General features: G+C 42.0%; 1 protein-coding gene across 1 annotated transcript in view; it reads left to right on the plus strand.

Annotated features, from left to right (window-relative positions):
- Positions 1-14,495, plus strand: part of LOC311326853 (pleckstrin homology domain-containing family S member 1-like) — a gene marked incomplete at its 5' end in the record, with an annotated part of 15,964 nt that extends 1,469 nt beyond the window's left edge. The window contains 16 exons of the mRNA XM_084459831.1: positions 89-204; positions 1,185-1,303; positions 1,605-1,739; positions 2,380-2,455; positions 2,669-2,701; positions 5,180-5,245; positions 5,576-5,650; positions 5,822-5,896; positions 6,042-6,128; positions 6,504-6,571; positions 6,735-6,791; positions 8,017-8,139; positions 8,882-8,989; positions 9,471-9,566; positions 10,127-10,259; positions 13,951-14,495. Of these exons, the coding sequence (XP_084315957.1) occupies positions 89-204; positions 1,185-1,303; positions 1,605-1,739; positions 2,380-2,455; positions 2,669-2,701; positions 5,180-5,245; positions 5,576-5,650; positions 5,822-5,896; positions 6,042-6,128; positions 6,504-6,571; positions 6,735-6,791; positions 8,017-8,139; positions 8,882-8,989; positions 9,471-9,566; positions 10,127-10,259; positions 13,951-14,019 (1,436 nt within the window). The 3' untranslated portion in view covers positions 14,020-14,495. The remainder of the gene's footprint in view (positions 1-88; positions 205-1,184; positions 1,304-1,604; positions 1,740-2,379; positions 2,456-2,668; positions 2,702-5,179; positions 5,246-5,575; positions 5,651-5,821; positions 5,897-6,041; positions 6,129-6,503; positions 6,572-6,734; positions 6,792-8,016; positions 8,140-8,881; positions 8,990-9,470; positions 9,567-10,126; positions 10,260-13,950) is intronic.
- Positions 14,496-14,953: the final 458 nt, after the last annotated feature.

Genomic DNA, 14,953 nt, shown 5'->3' on the forward strand with positions numbered 1-14,953 from the left:
ATAAGGGGGCAGAGCTGTTTCCTGTCCAGTCATTCAGTCATATCAACCAGGATGAGGGGACAGGGGTCCGGGAGGTTTCTGTAATAAGATGTGTTGATAAAACCAGGGTCACATGCCGTGTTCTACAAGCCCGTGGCCGGGGTGGAGGAAGTGAGGACAGGCTACCTGATCAAGTCTCCTCCGTCGGGACCCTTCAGGTCTCTGGTGAGCTCTTGTTGGCCATCAGAATGGATACATCTTACTGCTTATGAAGTATTTATATTATGTTTATATTCTGTATGTTGTTCTGCCCTTACTATCTATCAATTACCTCTCAAGATAGTCGTTGCCAGTGGTTGGTAGGATTAATCAGGTGTGATAAATATAAACTGGACCCCAGACCTTTAAAGGATAAGGACACTGAATTTCATGTTTAGCCCCATTCCTGGCTTCCCTGGCATGTATCTGACTAGTACAGGTTAAAATATTTCTGTTTTGTTCAGTACAGAGTTCTGTGTCAATAACGTCGGCGTGCGCACCCTGGCTCGTTGCTAGCTATGGGCACACTTGAAAAACTCTAAAAAGTATGATATACGTGGATTTCAAGTTCAGGAATTACATGGATTATGCTTCCAAGCTCTGAAGTCATCATGTAAACACCATAGGTCCTTTCGCCTCTGCATTTCGAAACAACAGTAACTTGTAAACAGTACTAATTTCACCGAACATATAACAGCCATCCCTTCACGCTGTAAACCTCCGCGAAATTCATCCGAATCCATGTAATTCCTGAACTTGTATAACACGTATATCATACTTTTTAGAGTTTTTAGAGTGTGCCCATAGCAAGCAACGAGCCAGGGTGCGCGCGCCGACGTTATTGACACAGAACTTTGTACTGCACAAAACAGAAATATTTTAACCTGTAGTCAGATAGCCTACATGCCAGGGAAGCCAGGAATGGGGCTAAACATGAAATTCAGTGTCATTATCCCTTAATGTCTAACTTACCTTGTCTGTCTGTTTATACATTTTGTCTTATTAACTGCCTTTTGGCTTCTTATGTTGTTTTTTGTGTATGGTGAGCCAAAGACAATTTTCCACCTTGGTGGACAATAAAGTTATATTCTATTCTATTCTATACTATTCTAAACTATTGTTCTCCAGGATGCCATGATTGCGAATTGTCCTCCTTTTTTTTGCAGAAATCCTGGAAGCGGCGCTTCTTTGTGCTGTTCAAGATGAGCGAGGACAAACACCAGCTCAAGTACTTTAAGAGCGCAGAAGACAGGGAGAAACCACTGGGAGGCATAGACTTGTCTCGGTATGTCCTGCTAGTTCTTGACTCAGTATGTTCTGCACTACAGATGTGCTTGCAATAGAAATGTCACATTCACGCTGCCGATGCCTAGTCTTCTACAATCTGTTGTGCAACAATGCGCATACAACCAAATTTGACTGGAGGATTGACTTAATATATCCCTAGACAGCTTCTAAGATGACAAGACAATCAGGGCCATCTCATACTGTATTGTTGAAAACTGCAGCCAAACATTTTCAGGTCTTTCTATTTCAGTCAGTCTGTTCAGCTCTAAAACCCTTCACTGTCTGTCACTTCCTTTTAGAATCTCACTGTTATTCGCAAGCCCTCAAAAACACCACAAGTGGCCTTGGATCAACAAAAACTTCAGGTGCTCTCCAGAATGCGTGCTCTACGTCAGAGTTTCTGACCGGGACTACTTCCTCATAGGAGAAAACAGGTCTGTCAACTGTTATGGATGACTAACTGTAAGCCTCCCCTACTGTTGTTCACTGTTCAAGCAAAGGAAAATATCACTGAAAGTTGATACTGTATGACTTATCTCTTATGTGTCACCATGACATTGCAAGTTGTCTAAACTGATTCTGTAAACAACGATAGTAAACAAAATAACCACTTTTACTTGATGCTGAGATGAGCACCGGTGCAACTGTGTGGCCAACCAGTTTGGAAGTAGGTCAGGGCCATTTCAGGTGTGTGTTCACCAGCTGGGTTGGCCAATCCCAGTCCTTTCAAACATAAGGCATTCGCTGGTAGCCTACTTTAACAACGAGTCGTAAAAATGATTTAAGATCCAACTCCACACCCCCACCCCTGCTCCTGATATTTTGGGTGGTCTAAAAATCCCAATTAAATTATCATGATACTCCTTAGTTAGGCATCAATCTGTCAAATGAAAAATACCGGGGTGTTGGGGAACAGAACGATTCATTTGTCTTCTCTAAAGTAGCCTACCCAAATTTGATTATTGTGTCTACATTATTGTCAATTTTGACTACCGTTTTTATCCTCTATCCTATTTGATGTGAAAGCACAAAATGGGCATTTGAAAAACATGTAAGTCTCAACAATGTTTTTAGCTCTGAGCTGGACGACTGGTTCGGCGAATTGTATGAGGCTTTGAAGAACCGCCCACACAAATCACTGAGTCCTGAGGTAACCCAGATTACATTACTTTTTTAGTCAGCAATCACATAATGTTGTTGATGGCAATGGTAAAGGGGCAGTCATTTATTCTGATTTGAGACACTAACAAAACTGTATCTGCTATGTGCTGTACATACATGTGCTGTATCACTGAGCATAGATGTTGTAGTCTGTTTAAATAGAGCATTAATTCAGGACTTGCAATGTGATTTCTCTCTAAAGGAGATGTCTGATGAACGCTCTTTTTCCGCTGAGGTAAATATTATTTATTTGTTGACAATCCAGTTTTGCCTGTCATCTACAAGTAACCAATAGGCTATAAAGGTTGTTTGACGATTAAAAGTGCTTTATAAATAAAATGAATTATGATTATGATGATGAATATTATTATTAGGGGCAAGCACAAATGTGTGAGGCCCCCTATTGCAATTGGTGGTTTTCCTATTATTATTTTTATTATTATTCATATGACATGGAAGTCTATCGCAGCATGACTGGTAGCTTTTTACAAAACTTTCCACAACGGTAGAGGATCATGCGAAGAGGCCATGGAACAAGTATCACATCGATTGGCCAAAGGGGGGCACTATAGTAAACGTTTTGTTTTCATCAGGCATACCCATGGCCCATATGACATGAAACTTTGCACACACATGTTTCTCCTTACGAGGAACACATTTGCCTCAAGAACCCATAACTTATGTATGTAGATTTTCCGCCTTTTTGAATTATTTGAACGTTTAAAATCTATCTCCTAGGAAGTTTCATCAATCTGTGTGAGACTCGGTAGACACAATCTAGGGACCAGTATCTAAAGTTCCATCTTGCCAAAAGTTTGAAAAGTTAATTAAAAGAACCATTATGAGCCAATGAATATTGCAGAGGGCGTGGCTTTTCACATGAAGGCGTATAAATTCTGAACGGTTGCACGGAACACCGCAAAACTTTGTATGGAGATTAGCCCTTCTCAGTCCTGTTGTCATGGAGATTAGCCCTTCTCAGTCCTGTTGTCATGGAGATTAGCCCTTCTCAGTCCTGTTGTCATGGAGATTAGCCCTTCTCAGTCCTGTTGTCGCACGCTCGCTCATGCCAGACAACAGTCCTTTCCCGCTCCATTCACTTCGCCGTCAAAATAAATCGGTCTCGGCCTATTTAGGAGAGGCGCTCATATTTACAAGTGTCAGATAAACATGAAACTTCACTAACCTAAGCAAAAGGGTCTATTTAAACAAATTTTCTGCCGCGAAACGGTTGTTTTCATCAATCTGTCTTGATGAATCGCTAGTTGTGCTTACATAGAACATAGGCATGTTGTGGTTTTCACATGCCATGATCTTTAGAAACGTCTTTCGAAACGAAATAGCTTCCTCACTTGCTCCAGCACGCATACACACAGCGCACAGCGCACAATCGTTGCTCCAGCACGCTGTGCGCATGTGCTGGAGCAAGTGAGGAAGCTATTTCGTGTCTAAAGACGTTTCTAAAGATCATATAACAGAGGCATGTGAAAAACCACAACCGGCCTATATGCTCTTTGTAAGCACAACTAGCAATTCATCAAGACAGATTGATGAAAACAACCGTTTCGCGGCAGAAAATAGATTTTTAGAAACTGCATTCTAAGTGCCCCGACCACCGCCATTACATGGATATACTGGCTCGCGCTGGATTTTAAATTTCTTCTACATGCCTCCGAACTACACCAAAGTGATCTCGGTGAGTCAAACGTCTTATAAAATGTCGTAAATAAGGTCCAGGTTGCCAAAAACGAGCATTGTCCTTTAAATAACTTATGTAAACGCGTTCTGTCGGAGTGAATTTATTTTTCCGAGGTAGGCCTAGTCTTCTTCTGTGGTGGTGGCGGTCTCTTTGAAGCTTCAAAGCACCGCTTCAAAGCACCGCCTTTTGCTCAGGTAAACGAAGTTTCATGTTGATCTGAGACTTGTAAATAATAGGCTGACACCTATTTATTTTGACGGCGAAGTGAATGGAGCAGGAAAGGACTGTTATCTGGCATGAGCGAGCATGCGACAACAGGACTGAGAAGGGCTATATGGAGATCAACACACATATCCAGAGGCTAAGCCTCCATTATTGGCCCGAACAAAAAAAATGGGGGCACTAGAGATCTCGTTTCTGGTTTAGCGTCATGCCGATTTTTCCGAAACCTGGTGCAGTGAGTGGTACCAGAGCATGCCTAAAAGATGAAGCGAATTGGCCGCAGGGTGGGCTATAACAAGCCAAAAGGTCTGTAGCTAAAATACAATCGATTGCTGTAGCGCCCCCCGTGGCCAGATGGGGTTCATATTGCTTGTATGGGTAGATCATGCTCTACAACTTACTAATTGGACTCGAAATCGCCGGAGTCAATTTTCATGACAATGTCAGTGTTTTTGTGCAACAACACCTCCAGTGCACTTTCATTGTATTTTCATTGACATCAATAGCCACATTGCTTAAATGTGGCTATGGCGTGTTTTGCTTGTTGCGTTTGTTGTGCTTGGCCCCGTTATTGCTGCTTGCAGCTATATTTATTATTATTATTATTATTATTATTATTATTATTGTTGTTGTTGTTGTTGTTGTTGTTGATTATTATTATAGCAATTTGTAAACAGCTTAATGGCTTGAGTTGAATCAATTCAACTGAGTAATGATGAAATGTAATGACATTATACTGGTAAGAATACCATTAAACAGTATATTTCACGCTTTTACATTTCTTGATAATAGTCTATTTCAGATCCTACTCTAAGGATATTCTCCGTTAGGAGAGCAGATCGGTGGGAGGCTAGCAAGGTGAGTTCTGAGTTGATATGTGGTACTTCTGATCAGGGATACCTCATCAATCCCTGTACAATATATCTTTTATTTAAAAAACTAAAAAGCAAAAGTGTGTGTGGTTGTAAGGAAGATTTCATACATACTGTACTTGAATTCAGGATTTATTTGTCACATGTAACAAAAAGTGTACAATCACACTGAAATGTTGCTGCTGGCTCCATGATGTGCATTACAGTTAGTTACAAATACACAATTTACAAATTACACAAAAAAATATACTAATCAAATGAATTCATACATGAGGTATTCATGTTTCCTTTTATTTCATAATATCTTTTTTTGCAGGGAAACGAAAATGAGGTGATGTCTACTTCTGAGACCAGGAGAGTGAAGAGTGTTAGCTTGACCTTCCCATCCAAGGTATTTGCTCTGATTAGATTTGTTCTTCTCCAATATTGTCTATATCTACAATATTCATCATTTCTAATTTAATTTAAATGTACCATTGTTGCTGTTAGAGCATGTCATTACTGGCACAATAGTGGATGTCAAATAGCACAGTATTTTTTTATTCTTTATATCTCTTATCAGCCCCAAAATATGAAACAGAGGTCAATATCTGCACCTACCCCTGTTCCGCCAGGCAGCTTTATGGAAGTGGGCAAGGTGATGATTGATTGATTGATTGATTGATTGATTGATTGATTGATTGATTGATTGATTGATTGGAAACTGGTTTGAACTACTGTACATTCAGTGCCTCTTGCTAGGCTCAACTGACATCCCATTCTGCTTTCTGATTGGCTGACAGTCAGTGGAGAGACCAAGGAGACCCCAGTCAGAGCCCTTGAATCCAGACTATGATTATCCTAGAACCTTCCTCAGACAGCATGATGAGGTACAAACACACACGCACACATGCACACACACGCACTACATACACGCACACACACGCGCACGCGCACACATGCAGACACACGCACTACATACACGCACACACACGCGCACACTAGACACACACACGCACTACATACACGCACACACACGCGCACGCACACACATGCACACACACGCACTACATACACGCACACACACGCACACACATACACACACACGCACTACATACACGCACACACACGCGCACGCACACACATGCACACACACGCACTACATACACGCGCACACACGCACACACATACATACCAACACCCACGTACACACTTGCAGCTGAACTCAGAACGTTGTGTATTATGATATTGTCTTGCACCTGTAGAGATATGATGACGAAGAGGAGACAGACGAGGAAGACACGAACAGCTATTACGTGAAGATGGAGACAGTGTGAGTATTCCAATCTCAACAGGTTTATTCATTCGAGGCAGGTTGAACTAGAGAAACAAAATTGTTGATTTTGTGTGTGTGTGTGTGTGTGTGTGTGTGTGTGTGTGTGTGTGTGTGTGTGTGTGTGTGTGTGTGTGTGTGTGTGTGTGTGTGCTGGTAACAGGTATGAAACAGTGAGGGCAGCTGAACAGAGAGACGAGGATCTTCATGTTCAGTCATTGTAAGTGTATGGAGCTTACGTTACACGTACACAAAGTAGCATTGGTCAAGCTAATGGGAATGACAATGACATCAGGCAGGTAGGCCTTTTTATTGGGTTAGGCAAGTGTCCTTCCATGGGCCCCCCTGATTGGCCAGCCCAACTCTGCTCAAATCCCCCCCCCCCCCCAAAAAAAAAAAAACTTAAAAAAAATAAATAATTAACACAATTATTAAATACATAATTGTGGTTTGTACCAGATTGTGTTAGGTCATCATTCATTTTAAAAGTGTATGTATTACTTAAACTAGGCTACTTTAAAAAAAATATATATACAGTATTCATAATCCACCAATATGGCACAACTCGTCCGTCGACCTCAACTATTTCCTGTTTGATCTGTTACCGCAAAAAAATTAGATCTGACTGTACTGCTCAGTGCTCAACAAGCTACAACCAGCCAACCTGCTCACAATGGCGAAAATAGCTATAAAAACAATTGACCACTTCTTCATAAAATAAAATAAAATCTGGCAATGCTAATGAAGAAGCTACCACTCGAAATGACACAGCAGCAGGTGCAATCGAATGCAGAAGTGCTCCAGAGGCTATCAAAGCTAGCACTAGCACTAGCAACATCACCATCGGCGAGGAAGCTAGCACCAGCAGGCAGTTGCAGTTTGATGTTGTGATGTTGGGTATGGCCTAGTGCTCGGTCAAAAAGTCATATTGACATGCTCGTGGTGTCTAGATGAAGTTTGATTCGTTGTGCATATTGAATTGAATATTGTCATACGGATTTCTTATTAGCATACACAGGGCTGCCAAGTTTGACCAAAAACTTGGAGTGAGATTTATCCCCTTCCCCGTAAATTTTATTGTCGGGCGAGTTGTTGACGGTGGGGGGGGGGGGGGGGGGTAGATTGATCGCGGGAGAATTGTTATGTGTGGCGTGTGAGCGTGAGAAGAGGCTGAAATGCGTGAGACTTGGCAGCCCTGCATAGCCTACTGTTCACAACTGGCATTCTTTGTAAATCGGTGTGACGGGACAGGATGGCAGAACTGTTTTTTTTTTTCTCACGTCAAAATGTTGCCCCACCTACTCTGAGGGTAAAATCGCCTGTATCCTTCCAGTGTCCATTTGAATCCAACTTTGAAACAGATTTTTTTTTTTTTTCTAATTTCACAATCTATCAATATTTTTTGTGCATAATTAATTTTACATTATTTGTCGGTCTGTCTCCAGGAACGCTGAGGCTGAACAGGGCCCGGGAGGCAGTCTTATGAAGTCTGTCACCCAGGTCTTCGAAAAGCACAAGATACAGATGTCTCTGTCATCATTAGAAGAGGACATATATCTTTTAGAGGGGTACAATTCTCTAAACACCATAGACATAGTTTTGAGTCTGTCTGTGTCTGATTTCATTTTATTTATGTCTGTGGTCTTTCATGTTTCTTTAGTGCATAAATAGACAGTCTCCAAGTGATCTGGATACAAAAATAGCTCACTCAGTGAAACCAAAAAAGAGGTTAGCCTTCTTGGCATCTAGACTAGCCTAGGGACAAAAGCGGTAATGGGAGGCATTGTTGACAAAGTGCTGCCAGTAAGTCACAGATAAGAATCTATCAGAGCCAGTTTATCCAGTCTGCACTCACACTTCAGGTTCCAGAAGCAGCGCTGAGCAGGCAGTAACATTTATAACACGAACAGAATGATCATTTACTACAGATTGCAGCCAATGTAATCAATCTACCTGTGAGAAAGAAAAACGCTTCTCTGTAAAAGGTTACAAAAAATAGACATAAACAGCCGTCCTGTAACTTTGTAATGTGGAAAATACCTACTATGAATCTACTGTTTGTTGTTGTTTGTTGTTTTCTACTCAGTCAGTGGTAATGTCCTACAAATACAATTGTAAGACTGAAAAAACAAATCCCATCTTAGTATTAGCATATAGAGTGTGTGGTAGTATTACAGTATCCTACAGCATGTGCGAAGGGGTATCATCATTTACCATAAATGATATCAGGGACATTTTGTCAAGTTTGCATAATGTTGTTTGAAGAACACAGTTTAATCCGATTTATGCTCTTGTCTGTTGTTATGACAGAGAGGACTTTCCTTCCAAGTGCAGCAGTGCTTCCAATGAGAACGGGGTGTCTTGTCCTGTGACCTGGGACAAGCCACAGCCTCTGGAAGAGCAGAGCTCCACCGAAAGGTGATTTGCCCAATTACCGAAGGGGGCTGACCCTTATTTATTGAGTGATCGAGTTACACGGGTGCTGTGTGAATACTAACATACTTCACTAACATACTTCACAGGTACTGTGTGAATACTAACATACTTTTCCAGTCCTTCCACCCCTTTTTTTTTAGACTTTTACACTATTTTTTCCCATCACCTCCACAGCATTCCATATTCTCCCACAACATCCTGTTGTTAAAGGACTAGTTTGGATTTAGCATCATACTGTATAAGTCCTGTTCCAAAGTTATTTACGATCATTATACCACATACCTACAGTTGATCAGTATGTGGGGACCGGGTTTGTGACATTCTTGTCTCATACTCAATACTTTTTAACCTTAATTTCACATACTGTACCCTACTTTGCAACTTCTTCCAAAAATGTCCTCTCAGAGATAAAGTAGGCTACTGTACCTACCTACATATCTATCTATCTGTCTATCTTCAGTAGCAACGACGAAGTGAATCCTGAAGAGAAAGACATCCATGTGAACCGGTCAGATTTGAAAAAGTACCTGACGCTAGCGGACATGGAAGGCAGACCATGGTATGTACAATGCTGAATCACACAAAGATTCACAAGAGGTAGACGCAGTTTAGAAAATTGTTTTCATTGAATCTGAGGGACATTTCTCCTTATTGCCAGAGGTTTTACGTCAAAAGCTGGCTAATTTTGCGAGTCTATCCATAACTCCCATCTGCTGTGAGGATATTCATTAATCAGCTAATCACCAATCACTTTGAGTAGTTGGTTCCCAAAGATCTATCAGTCCTCAGGAGCAGAGAGTGACTGAATGAACTCCAATAGGTAACGGTAAAGCTTGTTACCTGGATACCTCTCCACTCCCATTATAACAATGCCCACAATCTCTCATTTTGTATGAGTGTTGGCTACGGTGCTGGTTCTACGTTGTCTCCGTGTTGAAGAGATCATGTAGCAGTTTTACTGCAGTTGGAATCATTGCCTAATGCTATAAATAGTGACCTACACATTCTCTACTGGTTTACTGCAGGACACAGGGGCAAGGGTTTGTGCGGAGGACAAGACACACCAAAGCTAAAACCGGGATTTCACATAGCTGTGTGTGTGTGGTCTGTATCTTTTAGTGTGTTCGGGTGGACAGCCCAACAGACAACATGTCTGTTCCATAAGGGTGACCAGGTCCTGGCAATCAACGACCTATACACCAGCAGTGTGGAAGAGTTCCAGAACTACCTCTGCAAATTGCTCAAAAATCAGGTACACACACGCACACACACACACACACACACACACACACACAAAAGCTCTCTGTCCTTGTCCTCCTGGACCTGAGTGCAGTGTTTGACATGGTAGATCAGAATGCAGTATCCTTGTCAGAAGACTTGGTAGGAAGAGAACTGGGTGGGCTTCTCCGGTTCAGTCCTTGACTGCTTCAGGACTTATTTAACTGGCCGAGAGTTTTTCGTTGCTCTTGGGGACCAAAGCTCAAACTAGAAAAACCGCGTAGCGGCTAAATGCCTCCGCCCAACAATGCAAGTTGCAGTTAACAATCAGTTGACCTATGACATTTGAATACCAAAATCTAATCCAATTAATGTAATTAAGTCCAACTGGACATTTTGGCCAAATATGTACAAATTCTGTCAAGCCGTTCTTGAGATATTGTGTTCAACAGCCAAAACACCTTTTATTGAGGTCAGTGACCCTTAACCTTTGACCCCCACAATGTAATCAGTTAATCCTTGAGTCCAACTGGACATTTTACCCAAATATGAACAAATTCCGTTAAGCCTTTCTTGAGATATTGTGTTCATCAGGCCAAAAACATATTTTGTGAGGTCACAGTGACCTTGAACTTTGACCTTTGACCACCAAGATCTAATCAGTTCTTCATTCAGTCCAACTGGACATTTTGGCCAAATATGAACACATTCTGTCAAGCCATTCCTGAGATACTGTATCGTGTTCACTAGGCCAAAAACGCCTTTTGGGAGGTCACAGTGACCCTTGAACTTTGACCCCCACGATCTAAGCAGTTCATCCTTGAGTGCCAGTGAACATTTGTACCAAAGGGGAAGAAATTCCATCAATGCGTTCCCGAGATATTGTATTAACAAACATCGGACGGACGGACGGACAACCCGAAACCATAATTCCTCCGGCCAGGCGATCGCCTGGGGCCAGGCCTATATTAGTGGCAGGCCTTTATTTCTTATAATTAAACTCTCATGGACATAATCCCTTAATTTCAGGACTTTTATTGCAAAAACCACCCAAAAAATATGCCGTGTCAAACCAACAAAACAAATCAAAGAGGCCTACCGTTATGTCAACAGAATGTGAAAGTTTAGCTTCTGGCTACAAGCTAACTTTCTTCCGCCCACCACCAGCTAGCCATGCTCTTTTCTTGTCAGCTAAACTTCTGCTTTCTCCAGTATCTGATTCTCGTCTGCTTTCTCCAGTATCTGATTCTCTTCAGGTCGATGCCAAAGTGCTTTGCAGCTTGCTTTCCCGAATGTTCAGCAGCATACTGCAAAGCTCTCTTGAAATTCCACGTCAAACTTTGTTATCACGTCACGTCAAAGTTTGTTATCACCTCAAACAACGTGCCTAGCAACCAAAACTACCGTAAAGCCCAGAGCTTTTTTTCCCCCTCACTTTTTGACCCGGCCTGTATAGAAGCCGGCCTGTATTTGTCCGTGTTGACTGTGCCCCCGGCCATTATAAGAGACCCAGCCTATAATTGAATACAGGCCACTATTAGAGGATTTACGGTAATACTGAAAGACTAATAAGCTTTTATTACTAGCAGGTTGGATTATTGTAACGCTCTCCTGTCTGGCCTAACAAAAAAATAAATTAGTCAACTTCAACTGATTCAAAATGCTGCAGCACGTGTTCTTACATACCAGGAGGGTTTACATTACACCAGTTTTAAAATTTAAAACTGGTTACCTCAGTTTTAGAATAGATTAATATTTTATTAGTCTATAAATCTATATATAATCATGCACCTAAATACATGTCAGACATGCTTTTAAAATATACACCTACAGTAGTAGGTCCCTCAGGTCCTTGGGTACAGCTTTTAATGGTTCCTAGAGCCAGGACTAATGCTGTGTTCACACCGGGCACAGCGAGAAAATTAGCGCCGCCCAGTTCGGCCAATCTCGCCGCGGGATCAATGGGTCGCCGCGCGAATCCATGCCCTACAGGATTCATACTTTGCGGTGAATTTGATGTCAGAACACCAACGGACACCAATTACCCCCTCGGTGAGCTTCTTGTCTTTGAAATCGAGAGTTTAACATGTTTTTGAATGATTTTTCAAGATGCCCATCCACATCCATAGTATGACCAAAACGGTGGTAGAGCAATTATCAACTTTCTCGAAAATGCTAGCTTTGTCAACGTTTTGATCTGAACCATTGTATATGATCATAAGTAACCTTAAAACAGGGCTAAACATGCATTTTCCATTTACTACTCCTTTAAGTAGGCTAGGCCTAAGCATACAGAAAACCCTCAGACTCACAAGTTCGCCGTGAGCAACGTAGCCTACAAACCTGCTTGCGTTTATATTCTAAAAATTCCTAACAAATCACCAACCGGCTAAATCCAAAGTTGCAGTCAAAGGCAAAACGATTTATAGTTAATTCCATCCACTGTTGCTGGCTTCAGCGCTGTTTTCCTCTCCTCCAGCATTCGGCCTGCGGTGCTGAAATTTCCCTCGCTTGAGCTGGTGCTTGCGGGTATACTCAACACGTAGCGCGCAAGTCTAGCTAGCATTGGAACTTTGAGAAGTTCTCCCTTTGCTAGCTGATCTTTTAGCTTGTCCATCTCGACAACACCCACGCGCTCAGCTTTAGCGGGAACGCTACATTACGTGTGTCGAGCCCGAACCTTACCCGAACCCTAGCCATACATTAAATATTCGTCCCGAACCCGGCCCTAATCTGTCTATGGTGTCGGGTCCCGTCGGGTTTGCAGGGCTCTAGCTGCAAGTCCCGACTAACTAAGCTACACTAACCAAAACTTACAAAGGTGTTATACCCCCTCTAGCCTGGTGTATTTAACAAATTCTCCTACATGTGGCTAAGTGTATAGAGGCCTCTGTCTGACTTGCCCCAAGACCTGGACCTTCCCATATACCACCAAGAGAAGCATGTGCATGGAGAAGTGAAAAGAGAGAACATCCAAAAACAGGGAGCTTTTTATACTAAGCTAAAAAACATAGCTGGCGGTGGTAAGGGGGCGGAGTCAGTGATCAGTCCCAACCATGGATAGGGTCACTCCAATCACCTACTGCTCGAAAGAGTGAAGCCCTATTGAACCGCGCCATCTTTGAAAAAAACACGTCACTGATACCTTTGACGTCAAAAGGTATCAATGACGCGTTTTTTTCAAAGATGGCGCGGTTCAATAGGGCTTCAGTTTAGATTTTGAATCCTGGGGGCCTGGTCCCAACCAGCATCAGGTGCAGAGGCAGGGCGGCTGGAGACTTTTTGTCTGTAACACAAGGGCTAGAACACAAACAAAACACAGCGCCACCTACTGTACAAGTACCACATGCCGTAACACCCTGCCAGTGGACATGAGAATGTCTGAGACCATGGTAACTATACCTTTGAGACCGTGGTAGCAAGATCTTAAAACAAACCTATTTAATATTGCTTTTACCACATATCTTTACTTGTGTTAATATCTTAAACTGTTCTTAATTTGTTATTTTATCTTATGTTTTAGTTATTTTTAAGTATCATTGAGTTTACATAATTTATGTTTTTATCCATCTCCTTTTATGTAAAGCACTATGTGCTACATTGATTTGTATGAATGCTATAGAAATAAAATGACAGACCCCCCCCCCACACACACACACGTATGTTTTGTGTTTGTGTGTACAACCGATGCCTTACTCCCAATCATTCCTATTCACTGTTCGCAGGTGAAACTGACCGTCTTGCGTTTACCGGGATCAAAGCCTTTGCACTCTGCTCTCCATTCCTGTGAGTGAGAACCAAACTGGTGCTCTAGAGACTTCCCCATCGATAAGACAACCATCCACCTGAACCCGACATCTGATTGTTGTGCTCAGAGGCTCAGAGTACAGCGTTGTCAACCCACAGTGTTGAGTGTTGGATGATTGGTTGCAGTTACACCAAACATAATGTGTATTATCTAAATGTAAAGGGTTCCCTTGCGTCGAAACATCTGTGAAAACATCTGCTGTATTATCATGACTGTATGAACTCTCAATGAACTCCTAAAGATCTATGAATCTATTCTGTTCCGGAATTGTGCTGGGCCTGTAGATATGGGGATCAACTTCCGCCTACTGGGCACATGTCAGATTGCCTTCTCATCTTTAAAGTCCTATTTTAATGTGTCTCATAATTTACCATGTTTGCCTCCTATCAGAGTCCACACCCTATATGATTCATGTAATTGTAGCCAATCCCTAATCTTTGTTCTGTCTACTGGAAATGTGTTTCCTGTTCTATAACTGGCAGTTGGTTGGGCCATGTGCCCATTTCTCGCTTTCGGCATCTAGGAAAACACCTTTACTGGGAAGGTGTTCTTTTTTTTTTTTAAAGAAAACAAACAAAAGAGATGTGGGCGCTGTGGGGAAACATTGACGGCAAACATTTGACAAGGGCAGTTTTAATTTAATAAACTCCTAAAGTAAACCTGACCTGGGTCAAAACACTGCTTGAAACCCTTTCAATCATCTTTACTTGATTGTTCTTGTCTGACACAATGGACCCGATGTGTCGACCCAACTGCTGATTCAAGTGAAAGCTAAAGTAACAAAGAATTTCAAATAGTATTTCGACACAAGGTATACACTGTAGTTATCTGTCTACACGCCTGTCTAATACCGCCCCCTAAAGAGCAGACACAGGCACTGCTCTAATAACACAGGGTAGGTAAAAGCCATGGTAGATAAG

The sequence above is a fragment of the Borostomias antarcticus genome (assembly GCF_949987555.1).
Source record: "Borostomias antarcticus genome assembly, chromosome: 29".
Lineage (NCBI taxonomy): Eukaryota > Metazoa > Chordata > Actinopteri > Stomiiformes > Stomiidae > Borostomias > Borostomias antarcticus.